We start from the raw sequence: 20,080 nt of genomic DNA, 5'->3' as shown, positions 1-20,080 counted from the left end.
CCGAGCCGAGGCGGGCCAAGCCGTGCCAAGTAGATCGGAGGCGGAGCTTACAAGCTATATAAGTTGGAACATTTGCGCAGAAGAGCAGAGCGGTTCCGGGCGTGTTCATTGCCTGTTACTTGAGCATTCTTGTACAACTTATGAACTAAGCAGAAAATCTATGTATAAACTCATGCACCGAGTCTTGTACTAGTGGAGGAAAGGGAAGGTTGCACAAAACTTTTACAATATATTAAATACAACATGTAGGCTGACTAGATACTGGTATTGCTGCCTGTGTAAAACCAAAAATGGTGTTTTAAGTCGAAACATGTTCAAGCTTAGAATAAGAAGTAGTTATCTGAAGATATGCAGATATATAACCTATATTTGATCACCATGATGCTCTAGTTTTCAACCCATCTTTTCTAGTGGCATTTTTTAGAGGTGACATTCAAATAGCAGGTAGAGTTGTAGTTTTTGACTAACTGGTGAGCATTTTAGGAAAGTAGTGTTAACCCTTCTACAAGCAAAGTGTTGCTAATATCACCTATACTTTGCACTCTTTTTTAAGCGGATCAGCATGAATACGACCAGCTTTAGAGCATTGCTAAAACATTTTTAGTATACATCACTTTATAATCATACCGAGTTAAACAAGATCGTAATTAATATATTATGATCATAAAATATTAGAATATACAATTATCAATTGTTTTGAAGGTGTCGCTTTCAAAATTATAAAGAGAAAATCGTCATGCTTTGAAGTTAGAAAACGAGAATAACCTTTTCAATTTTGGCATCTATTATGTCATAAGGTATTCCTTAAGACTATTTTCATCATTCATCAAACCGCTTTGAAGTATTGAAGTAAGAATTGTAAATTATGGTATAGATGAGTCTGAAAATAATGGTTAGGAGCCAGGCTTTAATGACTTTGAATTCAAAAGTAGTTCTGATCATTGTAACGATCGATTTGTTCAGGTACATTGTCACTAAAATCATGGTAACCTCTACAGCAGCAACAAAAGAATTGATGATTATTGCTGCAATCAAACCAGTATTTGTACAATTTTGTGAAAACTATGCTGATCACTTGCCATTATTGCAAGTTGAAATTTAAAAAATTCAAAGTGGCAAACAAATAAAGGCGGCGTTGAATTACAGTGTTATGCTGTATTTGTCAACCCTTGTTTTATAGCGCCGCTCAAATAAAGGTGGTGCTTAAAAAGAGGGTATACGGTACTCTCATATGTATGTGTACCAGTTTAAACAATTTTAGCTCAAACGTTTTAGTATATTTTAAAGTTATCTGTTCAATCTTGCAAAAAATTGAAAAAACTATCCCCATTGTAATGAAAATCATTTGCTTCCACTTTACAACTTGGCTTCACACGCTGACAAATTGATTTGTTGTGATGCTCACAAGCAGAATTTTGATTTTATTCGATAAAATTTTCTTTCATATGATAAATAAAAAATATGTACTAACTGTCTTAATTATAGTGATAATAAATGCAGTCTTTATTAAGCTAATGTTGTCACACAACAAGAATGGGGTCTAGTTGTGTGACTACATACAAAAATGGTCTATACAGTGCAAAGTCTTCTGCAAAACATGTGCATGTTAAAACACTAAGCAGAGTAAAAATTCGATTTCCCCTTCATCACGTTTTTATGGTCCCAAATAAAGTTGCCTTCTTCTCCTGTACCAAGTCTTTCAAAAAGTCCCAATCAACATGCTGACTTGCCCTCTCATCTAGTTTTTGCAAAGAACTTCGATTCGTCATCTGCTCTTTATCCAGCTGTAAATTTACACAATTTGCTGAAATGTTTTTTAAACCACTGCTCACAGTACTTACCTTAAGGAAATTGCGTGTGTGGTTTTAGCTTTTTAAGAATATTTTTAAATAATTATGCCAGAGTTTTTGATATGACATCTTTATCAACTCGTTTACCTGAAGAGCAGAATTGCTAAAATTAGGATAGTGAAGTTATCGTTTTACATATACACACTTTTAGATTGTAAGTGAACTATAGGTTGTTTATAAAAAAGGGACCTGAATTAGCAATCAGCATGTAAAAGAACTGTAAGCACCTGCAAGCACCTTAAACACCTGTGGCTACCAATAACACCTACGAGCACGCAAAAGACCTGTGGGTACTGAAAACACTTGCTAGCACCAGTAGGTGCCTGAAACATATGTGAACACCTACAACAGCAATGAGAAGGTGTTGAATGTGAGTGAATAGAGCAGATATGACCAACTCAAGAACCAGTGAGTAACCAAAACACCTTCGAGTACCTCCATGCTGTCTGAGTGCTTAAAACATTTGCGAGTACCTCAAACTAATGAAAACATCTACATGTAAAACAATCGAGATCCATGAAACACATATGAACATTCCTACCTCACTCAGTTTTCTTTCATTCGTTAGATGAAGGTAATATATGTTCTTAAATCTGTCAATAGTTTTCCTGTCTTTATCAGTCAACTTAAGTGCAGCATTAATATTTTTGCCTGTGACGACATGTCCATGCACAAAGTTGAATAACTCGAGGACATCACTAACTTTGGACACTACAAACATACACCATAAACAATTACTTATTGATCATACCTAAATTTGATACACATAATATCTTATTAGTTTAAACCACAAAGTCTGTTTAAAACAGACACACATAGCTGATTATCAAACTTTTATGACCTTTTACTGAAATGTACCAATATTGCAGTATACCCAGTGATCAACTTACGACAGTGGTATGTATTAACTGATATGTTATAAATCATTCTGGACATAAGATGTAACATAACAATACGATGAAACATTAAATATAATAGTATTCACAACATATTATGGTACATACATACATGCATGGTACATACATATGTACGTATATACGCATATACGTATATATATATATATATATACGCATATACATATATACGTATATACATACATATGCATGTATACACGTGTGCGTATGTACGTATGTAAATATGCACAAGCGTACATGCGTATATTTGTACATACATACATATATTGTTATACAACATAGTTATACAACAAACGTACATACATACGTACATGTATGTATGTATGTACGTATGTATGTATGTACGTACGCACATACGTATGTATGTACGCACGTACGTACGCACGTATGTACGTACATACATACATACATACACACATACATATGTACGTACGTACATACGTACATACAAACATACATCTACTATATAAACGGCAATCGTTGTCTGTCTATCTATCTGTCTGTCCGCTTTATAGAGTACCGTACTTTTCGGACTATTAGCCGCTACTAGGTATCTAGGGCACATTACTGGGAGTCTTTGGATACTACACGCCTCTATACATAACCTATTCATAGTTTTACACAGAGCACGTCATATCTGGTTAGCGAGCCTCTTTACGGCGCCCAACGACATTGGTCCGTTCGGAACAGTAAAATTGCGGCCGTGTGAAAAAGCACCGTTCTGAGTTCGGCAGCATATACAGCTATACAAATGTACTAATCATTAAATAAAGTAAATTACTGAATAGTAATTTACATGCGATTAATATTTACTGCCAACGTGTACCGAGAAGGTCACACGAACATTGATTTCTTGCGGTCACGGGCAAACGCAGTTCTCACCTACTACATTTCTACATAAAAAAGGTAGGTATTTCTAAATCAATGTTGTATTGTCTATGAATTGCCACACTTCCGCTACATAAACCTTTCACTTGCGTCCGTGTACTAATTCAGCTATCGGCCTACTGCCAGCCATTTTGCCGATATTACTTAATATGTATACGAAATTTTTTCAATTTCAAATCCATCTATACTGTTTGTTTTGGTTATATATTTCATTTTGCAAACATGTTAACAAGCACTGCTATACAAAAAATTGTTGTATCTATATTTTGGGCATTTTTATTATCTGTCATGTGTCATCAACATAAGTAGTTATTTGTTTTTTTTAACTCAGACGCATTTAATGAACTCGCACAAAAAATCTTTGTTTTTAAGTTAGAAATTCTCGAACGAAGATTTAAAATTAAATTTTAGGCTTATTTTATAGAGAAATCTTTGGACAACACTGTCACTACTATAAAAGTCTTAAAGACCGTTGGTTATGTTATCAACGAATAATAAAATTCAGTTACTAGCAATTGCTGGGAAAGTCGCAAAAATGTGTCTATGGCGGTCGACCATAGAAAACGCATGAGGGAGTCTATTTCAGTGAAAGGGTTGAAAACGTTGGATTTGCCACTGTTTGTGATAATAAACATGTTCATTTCCTTCCGCAGCTGAGCTACTTTTACGTACGTACGTATGTATGTACGTACGTATGTACGCACGTACGTACATATGTATGTATGTATGTATGTATGTACATATGTATGTATGTACATACGTATGTATGTACATACGTATGTATGTAAGTACATACATACATACATATGTACGTACGTGCGTACATACGTACGTACATACATACGTACGTACGTAAAAGTAGCTCAGCTGCGGAAGGAAATGAACATGTTTATTATCACAAACAGTGGCAAATCCAACGTTTTCAACCCTTTCACTGAAATAGACTCCCTCATGCGTTTTCTATGGTCGACCGCCATAGACGCATTTTTGCGACTTTCCCAGCAATTGCTAGTAACTGAATTTTATTATTCGTTGATAACATAACCAACGGTCTTTAAGACTTTTATAGTAGTGACAGTGTTGTCCAAAGATTTCTCTATAAAATAAGCCTAAAATTTAATTTTAAATCTTAGTTCGAGAATTTCTAACTTAAAAACAAAGATTTTTTGTGCGAGTTCATTAAATGCGTCCGAGATAAAAAAACAAATAACTACTTATGTTGATGACACATGACAGATAATAAAAATGCCCAAAATATAGATACAACGATTTTTTGTATAGCAGTGCTTGTTAACATGTTGGCAAAATGAAATATATAACCAAAACAAACAGTATAGATGGAGTTTGAAATTGAAAAAATATCGTATACATATTAAGCAATATCGGCAAAATGGCTGGCAGTAGGCCGATAGCTAAATTTGTACACGGACGCAAGTGAAAGGTTTATGTAGTGGAAGTGTGGCAATTCATAGACAATACAACATTGATTTAGAAATACCTACCTTTTTTTATGTAGAAATGTAGTAGGTGAGAACTGCGTTTTCCCGTGACCGCAATAAATCAACGTTCGTGTGACCTTCTCGGTACACATTGGCAGTAAATATTAATCGCATGTAAATTACTATTCATTAATTTATTTTGTTTAATGATTAGTACATTTGTATAGCTGTATATGCTGCCGAACTCAGAACGGTGCTTTTTCACACGGCCGCAATTTTACTGTTCCGAACGCACCAATGTCGTTGGGCGCCGTAAAGAGGCGCGCTAACCAGATATGACGTGCTCTGTGTAAAACTATGAATAGGTTATGTATAGAGGAGTGTAGTAACCGAAGACTCCCAGTAATGTGCCCTAGATACCTAGTAGCGGCTAATAGTTCAAAAAGTACGGTACTCTATAAAGCGGACAGACAGATAGATAGACAGACAACGATTGCCGTTTATATAGTAGATGTCGGTTAGATAAATATGTCCCTACCTCTTCCAAAACGCCTTTTCTCATTTCCCTTCCCTTCTTCACTTGTAGCATGGCTAGTACTCGGCACAGGTATTTCTACAAAAACAGGTAGTAAAGTGTGTGCAGATTTGTAATGTCAACAATTTGGTGATGCTGTGGAGGTGGTCAATTCCTTTTATATTACTCAAAACAAAACTTGCTAATTTGTCAGTTTCTGGCCTTGTTGTGTAATTACAAATGCTAAAGTTACTTTATGTCCATCTAATAGGTTTTGAAAGGCCTGTAGCAATAAATGAGTTAAATTTTTTGATATAATTTTATGTGAAAGCCAGTCCTCCTGTAAAATTTTATTTTGGGTTCTGATCTGCATATTTGAGAAGCCAACTGGCAACCATAGGATCTTAAACATGACAGAGGAAACACAACTTCTGCATATATCTGAGCAAATAGTAAAATATGTAAAACTGATTTAATAAGTGAAACCACACGAATAGAATTTAACAAAGAGTTGGAGTTGTCATTCATTGTTCTTCTATGACTAGCTCTGCTATGCACTAATACATTCATTATAAATTATCACATTGCTTCTCATATGAAGGTCCACTACCTCGTCTAAAAGTGTCTAGCCTCTTTACTTGTTCATTTTCAGCTACCGGAGTCCTAGTGTCAGGTGCAGGAGGCCCTAAAAAGTGATTATCACAGCATTGTAACAGCAGAGCATGTATTACAGTATATACTATGTGTATTTAAATTTGAAAAGTAAAACAAAAAATTATATTTCTAGGGATGTCACATCGTATTGAGTTTACATGACTCCAGCTAATTGACAACTCACTTTTCTTGAGTACATGGAACGAGTCAGTTTTGAAATATTTACACTAATAAAAATGGTGTCTGTCTGAATCAAGGTTTAAAAGTGACTAGTAACAAAATTTACATTGCAGTTATTTAGGGTCAAAAAATTCACCATGTCTTACTCTGCTGTTTTGTAGGTTCAAAGCATGTAGAAATGTAAATACAAGCTCTTAAAAGTTAAAAAATGAACAGGTAATCACAGCCATCACGAAATAGCAGTAAATTAGAATCCCTCTAAAAACAGCTCAAATGTGACATAGTTGAACACGATGTGCTTCTGTTTACATTTTAATGCAACCTCATTCGTCGAAATGTTTTCACAATCTTATTGACACACTCAATAAAACCGAGCCTAGTGTCGTTGCACGTCTATTTCATTATTGTTGTAATACTTTCACTTTGAGCACTGATATATCCAAACCTAACCTAAAAATCAGTTTAATATTTTAGCCTTAGCTTGAGGAGCGCACATCATCTTTTGATAAACACGAAGAGCCTGTTGGTCACCTGTGATAGTTCAAAAATGCTGCAAAAAATGTTTGCGCTACTCGGCAGGAAGTATGGGTCAGTATGACTAGATGATTAGACCAAGCTGAAATGAAACTGTAAAGTACTGAGCATCTATATTTAATAAGGGTTTTCCGGTAATACCCAAAGATTTTTTCATAAACTAGTGCTACGAACGGTTCTATAATAAACCTTCTATTGGTCTTTTATTTCCCATGATAACAAGTGTCTTAACAATAACTACATGGACTTGATTATGTCATCAAAATAAAGGTATTCTAACCTACAGTCATTTTTAACTGTGTGCTTTTCAGCTTTTAAGAGCTTGTAATCTCATTTCTACATGTGTGAGACCTACAAAACAGTAGAGTGAGACTTGGAAAACATTTTGATACCAAATAACCATAATGTAAATTTAGTTAAAAGTCAATCTTTAGAAGTTAGGATAAAGTTATACTTTTGACAAACATAAACCAGTCCCATTTATTTCTGTAGATCGACACTCTAACACCTCCACCATTCAACCACTTTTCACCATTTTATAATATATGTGCGAATAGCTATTCTCTGTACTTTATCGTGTACCAGTAAGTACAAAAGAGAAAGTAAAAGTGAGTTCCTGACACCAACTAGTATCTATGTTAGACTCTCTCCGTACCATTAGATTATCTTTTAGCTTTGAATATATTCAGAGAATATATTCAGAGAATATATTCAGAGAATATATATTGCTATAAATTATTTAACAAAAACATACAAAAACGAAAATCATTTTTCATGAAGTTATCAATGCTTTAGTAGTCATTGATAGCCAGTTTTGATGCAAAGCTAAAATCCACTATGTGATGAAAGAAAACCATTTGTATAGAAAACAGCAGAAAATTTTACCTTCGTATCTAAACACTTTTGGAGGCGCCGGTTCATGAGATACGTCAAGTGAATTCTCCCTTTCTTCAACAGTTACAGTCGATGTTGATTCAGCATACGCTGGTTCTACTGGGGGCATATCACTAGTGATGGAATAGTTTACTGGCCAAGACCGTTTTCGCTCAGAGGGATTGGTGAATAGACTTGAGTTCATTGTTGAAGTTGATGGATGTGTTAGAGTATATGGAGCAGAAGGTGAAACTGTATGTGTTGATGCAACTTGAGAGGGATTATTTCCTTCTGACATTAGTGGCTCGAGATAGGGAGGCAGATTTTGTTCTAAACTTAGCGGAATTTCCGAACTTAGAATGGATAAATCTGGCGTTATGGCGTCATTTAAAAGTAAGTCTTCAATGGCTGTGTCTAAGGTCGTAGAAGGTATAGAAAAATAGTCAAAGTTTTCGTCCAAGGTAGAGGTTTGAAGAAATTGAGGAGTTTGGAAATCGATTTGACTGTCACCTGCAGGTTGCGGAAAAGGGGTAATGGGTGCACCGGTTGTTGTAGATTGTTGTGTTGCCATTTGATGATGAAATGTATTTAGAGGAAAATCAGCACTTTCTGAAACAGGTTGACTTTTTTGTGATATTTTCACGGATGTCATAGCTGATCCTTTGTTTGGATTGCTCTGTGGAGGTGTTTGCTCTATTTGTGCAAAACTAAGAGATTCTGAAGTAAGTTTGTGAGAATTGTTTGAGACTGACGCGGCAAAAAGGTTATTATTAGGTGCCATTGCCATGGAGTTTGAAAAGCTTGTGGCTTTTCCAAAATGCTCTTCTTTAGCAGAACTTTGCATTGCTGTCTTTCCTTTATCATCAAGTAGCATTTTTGAAGCATTTTTACTCACTGATGATAAGGATTCAAGTATGCAGTTTTTTATGTCTGTATGTCCATTTTTGCTAGCACGCTGTAATGCTGTAAAGTAGGTATCATCGTGTAGAAAAAGTAGCGAGTCCTTACCCTTTGATGATATGGAGTCTAGAATGCACCTAACTACATTTATATGACCATAATTGCTAGCAAAGTGTAAAGATGTCCATTTGGTATCAGTCTGTTGTAAAAGCAGCCTATCCTTACTCTTCGGCGATATGGATTCTAGTATACACCTTACTAGATCTGGATATCCATATCTGCTAGCACAGTGTAATGCTGTCCAGTTGTTATCATACTGTTGTAAAAGCAGACTATCCTTACTCGCAGGTGGTATGGAGTCTAGTATATACTTCACTATTTCTGTATGTCCATATCTGCTAGCACAGCGTAATGCCGTCCATTTGGTAGCATCTTGTTGTAAAATGAGCTTATCCTTATTCTTTGATGATATAGAGTCTAGTATACATTTCACTATGTCTTTATGTCCATTAAAGCTAGCATAATGTAATGCGGTCCAGTTGCTACCATCAGTCGGTTGTAAAAGCAGCCTATCCTTACTTTTTGATGATATAGAGTCTAGTATACACTTCACTATGTCTGTATGTCCATCAATGCTAGCACCGTGTAATGCTGTCCTTTTGTTACTGTCTTGTTGTGAAAGCAGACTATCTTTACTTTCAGATGATATGGAGTTTAGTATACACTTCACTATGTCTGCATGTCCACCATGGCTAGCAAGGTGTAATGCCGTACAGTTCCCATCCTCTTGTTGGGAAAGCAGACTATCTTTACTTTTTGATGATATGGAGTCTAGTATACACTTCACTATGTCTGCATGTCCACCATGGCTAGCAAGGTGTAATGCCGTACAGTTCCAATCCTGTCGTTGGGAAAGCAGACTATCTTTACTTTTTGATGATATGGAGTATATTATATAATTCACTGTGTCTGTATGTCCATATCTGCTAGCATGGTGTAATGCTGTCCATTTGTTGCTGTTTTGTTGTGAAAGCAGACTATCTTTACTTTCAGATGATAAGGAGTCTAGTATACACTTCACTACGTCTGTATGTCCATATGTGCTAGCAAAATGTAACGCGGTCCATTTGCTGCTGTCTTGTTGTAAAAGCAGCCTATCCGTATTCTCAGATGGCATGGATTCTAGTATCAACTTCACTGTGTCTGCATGTCCTTTGAAGCTAGCAAAATGTAATGCTGTTTGTTCTAACCTGTTTTTCATCGTAAGCAGATTATCTCTGTCTTCCTTTGATATTTGTTCTAGTAAATGTTTAATTAGTTGTGTGTATCCTTGAATACTTGCCAGGTGCAATGGTGTGTTACCATACTCGTCACAATCTTCAAGAAGTTCAGCTAGGTGGTCAGCTGAAGTATGGCTTATTAAACGTGCTAACAGGTCTAGGTCTTTCCTACACAAAGCAGTGTGAATTAATCTCATGCCTTTTTTACATAGAGATTTTATTATCCCAAATAATTTCTCTCTGTCCACATTCCGGAAGTATTCATCTAAGTGTGTCACCGTAAGTGAAAACATTTCTGGGTTTCTAATGTAAGACTGTAAATCTCTGGCAAGATTATCATCACCTGATGAACATCCCTCCATACTTGTCACTGTCTATATATGGAAGAGATATTGATTAGCCCTTCTGCAACATTCCCATATAGCAACTAAATAATTTGGGTGTAGTGAAGTTTGATAAGAAACATTATACAAAACTAGTAATACTGATAGACAGCCATAACTATAAATCTTGCGTTCCCCTCCCTCTGATGGAATATTTGTATTATTTCAGGAAACTTTAACTAAAAACTAACTAAAAGTAACTTTCAGGAAATAACTTGATTTATCAAAACTAGAAAATGCGTTGTTACAACTTTAGACAACTTTAAAGAGAGAATCTAGTAGTTAATTGGATGTTCAACGAAGGCACCTAAAATGTGTTATAACCTTAATGAGATGTTCATCCTTTCTAACCTTTGATCAAATGGTCTCAAGGATATCAATAACTGTCCTGTAACAAGCATGCTATCAGCTGATGAAAATCGGTGTGGTTTTTAAAAGATGCCTGCCAAAAACATTATGCATGCTAATGAGAAGTCAACAATAGGCTTGTACACATGTAGTCACAAAATGTGCCGGTGGAGATATTTCTTTTTGTAAGATTGAATAGCAACTTCATTGTACGTACATAAATAAAACACTAGTAGCAAACCCAGTGTTTATCTCACTAGCTCACCGCTCTGTAAACTTACACGCAAACATAGACCTGCTGTATCCAAGTTGTGGGCAGGTACAGAATATTAAATCTCTGAAATGAGGTTTTATACCACATGATTAAATGTATTTAGGTAATACAAAAAGTGCATTAGAATGCAGATTCTGAAAATGTTTCTTTAGCACAAACCAATTGCAGCTCAGCTTATAAGATCTGCTTAAATGTTAACAGCAAATAAATTATATCAGCTTGTAGACACATTTCTCAGCATTTTACTGCATATTATTCTAAAATTCTAAAGATAATCAGTAGTAAGTTATAGCAACCTTCATTATATATAGAATAAAAGCCTTGACATGATGCAGCCATGTCAATGCCACCATTATACTACTAAGTCGCCTGATCTTTTAGGCATTTCATAGCTGTGAGCTCTCGGTCTTGAAAGGGTTAAAGGATGTCTGATATTATACATTTAACTACTTTATACAGTAGTAACAACTTCATGTTTGATTTTTGGAAAAGTACTCAAACTTAATAAATGTAAGAATGCACTTCAGACTTGCCATCTCAGGCTGAATAGAGTATGATGGTATATTGACGTACAAATGCCATTTTAATTTCTGAACGTTTATTATACTAACTTTCTGACTACTGCAGTAGCAATACAGTTATGCTAGTCCATTGATAGACAGTTGCAGGCAATAGACCAAAGTCTAATAGTCATGCATCCCAAAGAGCTCGAGGTAACATGACAATGTTACTCATAAGAGCTCGGTAACAAGTCAATGTAGCTGTAAAAGTTAGAGGTGACATGACAATGTACTAATAAGAGCTAGGTTTAGCGTGACAATTTACTGATGAGAACTAGAGGTATTATGACAATGTACCGATAAGAATAGGAGGTAACATGACCAATTACTGTAACAACATTGCTGATCAAATTAGTCTCTATAACCACCAAAGTCTTAGTGAAACATCAGCAACTAAAACGATGCATTACCTAAAGCATTACAGACAGTTGACTACATATTTACATACATCAACCGGAATGTGTTTGTTGTTAGCTTTCATTATTGTGAACAAGTGTGATCAACATTAATCAATCTGGTCATAAAAATAATTGGTTCTACACGATAATATTATCTGCATTCTACAGGATATATAGTGTGTGTTGCAGTCACATTTTGTTTAAAGTCTAGCATGGCTATTAATGCTTTATAAAATTGAACATATATTATAATTAACCAATATATTGACAGTTCTATTCGTGAAGGTTGGGAACGTTGTATGACATGATCTAGAGTTTTACGTCTGAATGCATTCATGCATGCAACTAACCACCTTATTCTCACTGTATAGGATAAGCGCTGTGTCAATAAATATTTACTGCTACAATTGGGCTGCGGAATACCAATGAAAAATCCCAAATGAAGCTTTTGGAAAATGGCATTTTTGTTTGACTCATCGGAAAGGGGAAATCCCAAAATATGTAATTAGCCAATATATATGTATTATGATATGATAAACCCAGCACAACAACAGTGTCATGTTTTCATACAAAACTAGTTAGCTACAGCAGATCTATTATTCTTCAGAAGCTATATTTTTAAGGAAGAAATATAATAGTAGTTAATATTTTGAGACTAATGCTTTGAACAACAACAAGAGGCTGTGTTTTTAGACAAGCTGAATGTTTGCACTATTCTGAATAAAAATTAATGAACAAGTTATCGGTGACAAAAGAAACCATATTCTAAGTTTTTATGCTATTAGAGATTTCAGTGGACTCTAAGCAGCAGTGTAATTCTGATTTTAACTCAAATGATCAGCATCTGACACTTTTGGTACTTAAAAAAACGAATATGGCAGAAGTTTCAAAATTTTGTGTCTAATTTATAACATCTCTTTTGACTTTGCCGATTTGTGGTTTTGAATGATATTATTTAAGCGGTCATTAAGTTCTTTAATAATTTTGCTTTTCAAATCACACCAACCTATGCTTAATGCGTTTAATTGTGTTTGTCTCACACATAAATAGCTTAGCAATAGAGAGAGCCGTATTTCGATGTGAGCGACACAAAATAGTCAGTGGCAGAAACCAAAAGGTGAAAGAGGAGTAAACAAAGAGTCTACCCATTTACCCTTACTAAAGATGGACTTCGATAGTCACTCAACCAAAATATGTGTCAGATTGACAATGGTTTGTGTTTGACAAAATTTATAATATTATGTACAAATATAACATGAACCATGTGTCATCTATAAACAAGCTTTCTAAAATCAAACTTATATATGGATTTATTGCTCTCCGTAATTTTTTGAAGTAAACTGAATAAATATGCTGACCTCATCTGCTGTTATCCACTCACTCTAGTAGTGCTAGAGTATCTGAAACTTGTTCACAAATCTAAATGATGACATGGGAAATGTTATCTCCCAATGGCTCACATAATGTTGACTTGGCATTTATAGCCGCGACAGCAGTAATTCCTTTGTATGCCAGGATCACGCTAGAGTTATTTTTCTTAAAGTATGCAACTTATTGGCGCTGTTCAACAGGTTCCGAGTTGTACCTAAGTCAAAAAAGTTGACAGACCGCTTGTGAAATAAATGCGCATACAGTATGTCATAAAGTGAGGTTTCAATAATGCTTTGGTGTAATTTCAACTGCTCACTAAGCTTTTTCCACCTTTTTAATCACAAAAATCAATAACGACTCACAATGTTTGCAAATATTTACTAATAACACCTGCCAAATCAGAACAAATCCAAAACCAAAGTATGAACGAAAAACCTTTTTCAAATGAAAAAATCAACCAGATTAAAATGAAAGTAAATTCGTTTCAGAAATGACTGATCAAAGAAAGTAAATAATCCTTCGAACATCCTCAGAAAAGAGAACAGCAAAATTTTAAATCTTTAGCCAATTACAGAACTCGACACCAAATTAATGTGGTCCGAAGCTGCTCCACACTAATTGGTAAAGCATTGAAATACTGAATTCTGATTGGTGACACCAATTTGATCATTACCTGGCCAATCTATACTACTCAAACTATACAACTATGTTAGGTCTGTTCACGTTTTAGCGAAAATATCGAAACATTTACTTATAATTTTTATACAAAAAAGCAGAGCAAAACTTTATGATTTTTATGAATAGGGAATGTTGTTAGACAGTTCTATATTTTTAGATTGTGGGAAAGAAGAATTTAGTGCTAGTGCGTTTCTGGTGTAATTCTATAACAATCAGTCAAAGACTAATGTGGGACGCATACATACATCCCTGTTAGATTGCCATCATAAAGCTTAAATCAAGCTAACTTTGCGCTATTTATTCTAATATAGCAAAATATTTTAATACACGTTATGCTTCTGTTGAGCTATTTATTAAATAGCCATAGCTAATGGTTATATAAACTTGGTCTGGAAGGCAACAGTGTAAAACATACTATGAGAGTAAATAAACCGCATCTTGTGTTATTATTCATACAGGAACATAACATAAGTTATTGGCGACAAAGATGAAATATTTTTGTGCAGTACAACTGAGATCCTTACAAGAATATAATCTAGAAACCTATACATCATCCTCAATGTATTCAAGTATGTCTTCGAAAGTGGATGAGTTAATTCAAGTAGTTACGGCTCAAAACCAAAAGATGGAAGAGCAACAAAAAGCTCATCAAGAACAACAACAAGCCTATTTGGAAGAAAATAAGAAACTCATGAAACTACTGGTGAAAAGTCAAACCAAGACACCAGCTAAGCTAGCACCATCGGCAGCTTTACCCAAGTTTTCAGGATATGATCCAGCCACCGAACAGTTGAATGATTACAACAATCAATATGACACTTTTGTAGCAGCTCACTCTATACCTGAGGTGAGAAACGCTAACGTGTTCTTAATTACTCAGTCATCTGTTCTCTACAAACAAATCAGCAACATGGCTGGCCAGCTAGAGACTCCCAAACATATAAATGAAGTTACCTTGGAAGAAATAGATAATTTCTTAAAAGAACAATATGATCCTACACGATTTTTAGTACGTGACCGTTATAAATTCTGGAATACTATAAAAAGAAGACCAGGAGAAACTATTCATGAATTAGCGAATAGAATTAGACAGGAAGCGACCATGTGTGACTTTTCTAATATTAATGATCCATTAGATGAAGCCATGAGAACACGGTTTGTCTGCTCAGTAAATAATGTAGAAGTTCACAAAGCACTGTTCAAAGTAAAAGAAACAGAGCTATCTTTTAAAAAAGCTATTGAAATTGCAACACAAACAAGGGATGCAGCCAAGAAAGCCAAGAAAACCGTATATGGAGAGCAACAAAAAGTCAACAAGGTACAACCAGATCAGAGAACTAAGACACCAACAGAAACTTCAATCTACAAAGAAACAAGACAGGCAACTTTCAATTGCTACAGATGCAATTAACTACACACACTGCTAAGGAATGTCCACACAGATCTGCTACATGTAAATTTTGCCAGAAGTTAGGGCATCTAGGAGTTGCCTGCCAAAAAAGAAAAGCAACTACTATTAAAAGGCCTATAGCACACAAATCTACACCAAAACAACAGCTTAAAACTATTCGAAGAACACATATGAAACCACTTCAAAAGAATATTGAGATAGAAGAACAGATCAAAGAGATGGAGTTAGATACAGGAGTCTGTGACAACTTCATTACTGAGGAAGTCTGGTGTAAACTTGGAAAACTTGTACTCTCTACAGCAACGACGAACTACGAATCTGCTTCAAAACATCCTATTGAAGTAAATAGACAGTGCCAGCTGAATACTAAAACAATAGAGGAAAATCCTATTGCTTTGAACTTTGTAATTAGCCGAGTTCCAAATCTCAACCTGATAAGAAGAGGAGCAATCAAACTATTTGTGGATATCAATAGACAACCTGCTCAACCAGCAAACTACTATTACTTGTAAAGTGTTAGACAAGGAAACAGCTAAAAAAGTCTACAACAATCTTGCAAGCAACTCTGCAATGAATTTCCTGATCTATTTAACAACGGTCTAGGCTGTCTAAAAGATTACAAGCTGGAAATTAAATTCAAAGAAAATGCAAAACCAGTGTTTCACAAACCTCAACCGGTTCCATTTGCTAGTCAAAATGAATTTAATCTAGCCTACGAAACTGGAATTCAAAGAGGAATTTGGAAACCAGTACAGTTTAATCAATATGGTACTCCTATATTTCTGGTCAGGAAAGTGCAACTTTCTAACAGTTAAAGATTGATCAGAGTATGTAAAGACTACTCACAAACAGTCAATCCACAATTAGAGACTCACCGACTGCCTATACTTTTTTCCAAAGACCTGATGAACCAGTTAGGAGGCGGATATGGATACACTAAAATTAATCTAGCTGATGCATACAACCAAGTCTCCCTAGGGCCAAACAGTCAAAAAAAGCTTGCTCTTACCACTCAAAAAAGAGTACTACAACAGATGAGACTTCGATTTGGAATCAGTTCAGCACTTGGATACTTTCAGGAGATAATAAAACAATTAACAGCTGATCTATCAGAGAAAGCATATATTTAAATTAAATACTGGTTGGTGGTACTGATGCTACAAGTAATTTGCAGAATTTGCGACAACTACTTACAAGACTGAATGAGAAAGGTTTACGATGTCGAAAAGAAAAATGCCATTTTGCTCAACCCTTGGTAGAATATCTTGGTCGTCACCATTCAGCAAAACGAATTTCTGAAGGACTAAAAGCAGATGCTGTTAAACAGATGCCTGCACCTACTAACATAAGCAGTTTACGTTCATTCCTTGGATCAGTGCAGTTCTACAGCAAATTCCTACCTAACCTATCAACGATTACTAAACCATTACATCAGCTAACTACAAAGAATGTGCAGTGGACGTGGACTACAAAACAGGAAACCAGTTTTCTTCAGCTAAAGCAACTGCTGACTGCTGACACAGTTTTTACACATTTCAACTCAAACCTGCTTATAGGAATAGCCTGTGATGCCTCGGAAAAAGGAATTGGAGCTTTCTTATTTCACAGATATGAGGATAATAGTGAGAGACCTATTATGCATGCTTCTAAAACATTGACGGTTACCAAAAGAAAATATGGTCAGATTCAAAAAAGGCACTAGCTATTATATTTGCGTTAAAGAAGTTTCACCAATTTCTCTATGGCAGAAAATTCATCATCGTTAATGATCACAGAGCATTGACATCAATGTTTGCACCTAACAAAGGAACTCCTGCACTTGCTGCTAACCGATTAGCAAGATGGGCTCTCTTAATCAGTCAATATGAAATTGAATATAGAAAGACTAACAAACATGGGAATGCAGATGCTCTTATTCGGCTACCTGTTGGACCAGATGTTGAGTTTGACAGAAAGGAGGACGATGCTGACGCAGACATCATTTGCACCATTAAAACTATTGGAGCTCAACTAAACCCTACAGATCCAAGAGTAATAGCCAAATAATCTTGTAAAGACATTTTTATCTCTACAGTAATGAGATATACAACAGAAGGATGGCCACATCGAGAAGAAGCATCTCTAGCTACTTCTGAAATCAAAGAATTTGAGAAGTTAGAAAACTCACTATCTGTGTGTGATGGTTGTCTACTTTATAGAAACAGAGTAGTAATTCCTACCAGGCTACAAAAAAAGTACCGAAGATTTTGAATCTCGGACATTTTGGGATACAAAGAATGAAGCAGCTAGCACGCATAGCAGTTTGCTGGCCTAGAATGGATGCTGACATTGCGAAGACAAACAAGTTGTGTAGATCGTGTGCTGAAAATTAGAGACTACCGTCAAATTCTCCTGCACATTTGTGGATGCTACCAGAGAAACCATGAATTGGTGTACGCTTAGATCATGCTATCAACTTTATGGGAAGTAACTGGTTAGTTCTCACATGTGCTTACATTAAATATCCCTAAATTCACAGGACCAGTTCTACATTGACAAAATCAACTACTGGTCTTTTATAACAAGACTTTTGCAGTTTGGCTATCCACACACATTAGTTACAGACATTGCTACGACTTTTAAACCAGAAAGGTTTCAACAGTGGTGCAAAGAAAGAGGAATTACACATTCATCAGGAGCGCCTTATCATCCTGCAACAAATAGAGCTGCTGAGAGAATGGTGACATCGTTTAAACATGCATTGGGAAATTCTAGTCTACTACCTAATGCAGCATTATTAGAAATTCTGATGCATTATAGGAGAACACCTTTAGATACTAGATATTAACCAAGCCAACTGCTACACGGAAGGTTAATCCAATGCAAAAGTGACCCAATTATTCCATCACTAGCCCATTCGGCTCAAGGGAGACAATCTATAAGTACACAATTTCTGAATGACACATTAAACAAGATTCACAGCTAACAAGTTGAAAATTCATGCTATACATTATACTGTGGTCCTAGAAGTTCTAATCAGCCTCCAACATTAGTGATTAAAGTCTATGGCCAGCAAAGTGTTAATGTTTGAGTATGTCTAAGTGGACCTAAATGGAGAGGGCATGTAGAACAACTACAACCTAGATTTAGCACAAAAGAAGACCTACACTCTAGAGATATTCGTATATGGACTAGATAATCTACTTACATGTACATGTAGATCATCTAGAAAGAGACATCAAACACAATTTTATCCAAAACGTTTCATCTGTTCATATTATTTCCAGACTAGTGAGGAGATGTTAGATTGCCATCATAAAGCTTAAATCAAGCTAACTTTGCGCTATCTATTCTAATATAGCTAAATATACATAAATACATACTATGAGAGCGAATAAACCCCATTTTGTGTTATTATTCATACAGGTAACATTTTACTGTTATACTTTCCTTGTTGTCTCTACATGTTAGTGCACCCTGTCCTACATACTATGAAAGTAAAAAACAGATCTTGTTTTTTTATTCATACAGGAACATAACTATCCCACCCACTGTGTGGTCTTTGAGTAATCTGCTTTAACTTTGTCCGAGTATGTAGAAGATTGATGTCACAGAGTAGTGACCTAGCCAGCACATTCTTAGTCGTAATATGTAGATTACATCAGTCGTCTTTAAATATTACTCAAGATAAAATTATTTTATGATGTATTTTTGCTACTTAGTATTGTTATAAGGTTATAACATACATTCTATAATGCACTAAAAGTTATGGTGAAAGTTTAGAGTGGCTCACAGTACCATACATACTCATACTTAGCACAGTAACAGAACAAGTCTCTACACACTGCTCTCCATCTTCAAGCCTCTATAAATATCCTAACCACCATTTCAGTTGAACACAGACTGAAACAACCTCTCGTGGCATAATAACTATCTCCTACCAAAATGATGCCATAAACCCCAGTTGACACTGCTTGCTGTGAGTAACAGATCACCAACTGTATGAAAGTTCTACAACTTTTACTTCCTATAGACTATTTCTACCTAATAATTCTGCCTTGCAGTTTATTAAATCTTTATAAACGCCAACAATATACTTTTAATAAGTTCGAACCACATCGTTGCTCTGACCTGCAATACTATTTTCTTACCGTTAAATTATTGGCCTATGTTAATATACAAATTACTGACAAATTACTCGTGTGCTTTCTGAAAACCTAAAATTTCATGTTTTAACAAACTAGTCACATTCGCTTAAAGTAAGACAATTGCTGCTAAGTTACTCTGGTTGATCTATGATAAATACTGTCAAATATTTATGTTACAAAGAACTGATAAGAACTACATGGAACCCGACAATGTACCGCTACGAACTAAAAGTAACATAACAATGTACCTGTTATAACTAGGTCTAGCATGTCATTGTACCAATACACTATATAAACAGCGATCGGTGTGTGTCCACCTTATAGAGCAGAATTTTCTTTATTCGCCATGCAAATTTTGGTTGTACGAAGCCAACTGAATTAATATGACTAGTAAATAGATTATAAAGCGGTCTTTTCTTTTTTCGATTCGGTCAAACGAAGCGAACTTAATCAATATGAATAAGTAGTAAAATTAAATTAGTAATGCATATTATTAGTGAATTA

General features: G+C 35.3%; 1 protein-coding gene across 1 annotated transcript in view; it reads right to left on the bottom strand.

The window, feature by feature from the left end:
• Window positions 1-1,646: 1,646 nt before the first annotated feature.
• LOC137402645 (uncharacterized) overlaps window positions 1,647-20,080 on the bottom strand; it is a 299,120-nt gene continuing 280,686 nt past the window's right edge. The window contains exons 5-7 of the mRNA XM_068089150.1: window positions 2,392-2,561; window positions 2,120-2,173; window positions 1,647-1,784 (exon numbers count right to left, since the gene is read on the bottom strand). Coding sequence (XP_067945251.1) covers window positions 1,647-1,784; window positions 2,120-2,173; window positions 2,392-2,561 — 362 coding nt within the window. The remainder of the gene's footprint in view (window positions 1,785-2,119; window positions 2,174-2,391; window positions 2,562-20,080) is intronic.

The sequence above is a fragment of the Watersipora subatra genome, chromosome 8 (genome assembly GCF_963576615.1).
Source record: "Watersipora subatra chromosome 8, tzWatSuba1.1, whole genome shotgun sequence".
NCBI lineage: Eukaryota > Metazoa > Bryozoa > Gymnolaemata > Cheilostomatida > Watersiporidae > Watersipora > Watersipora subatra.
The sequence above is the reverse complement of the archived record's forward strand: the minus strand, read 5'-3'. Positions and strand labels throughout refer to the sequence as shown.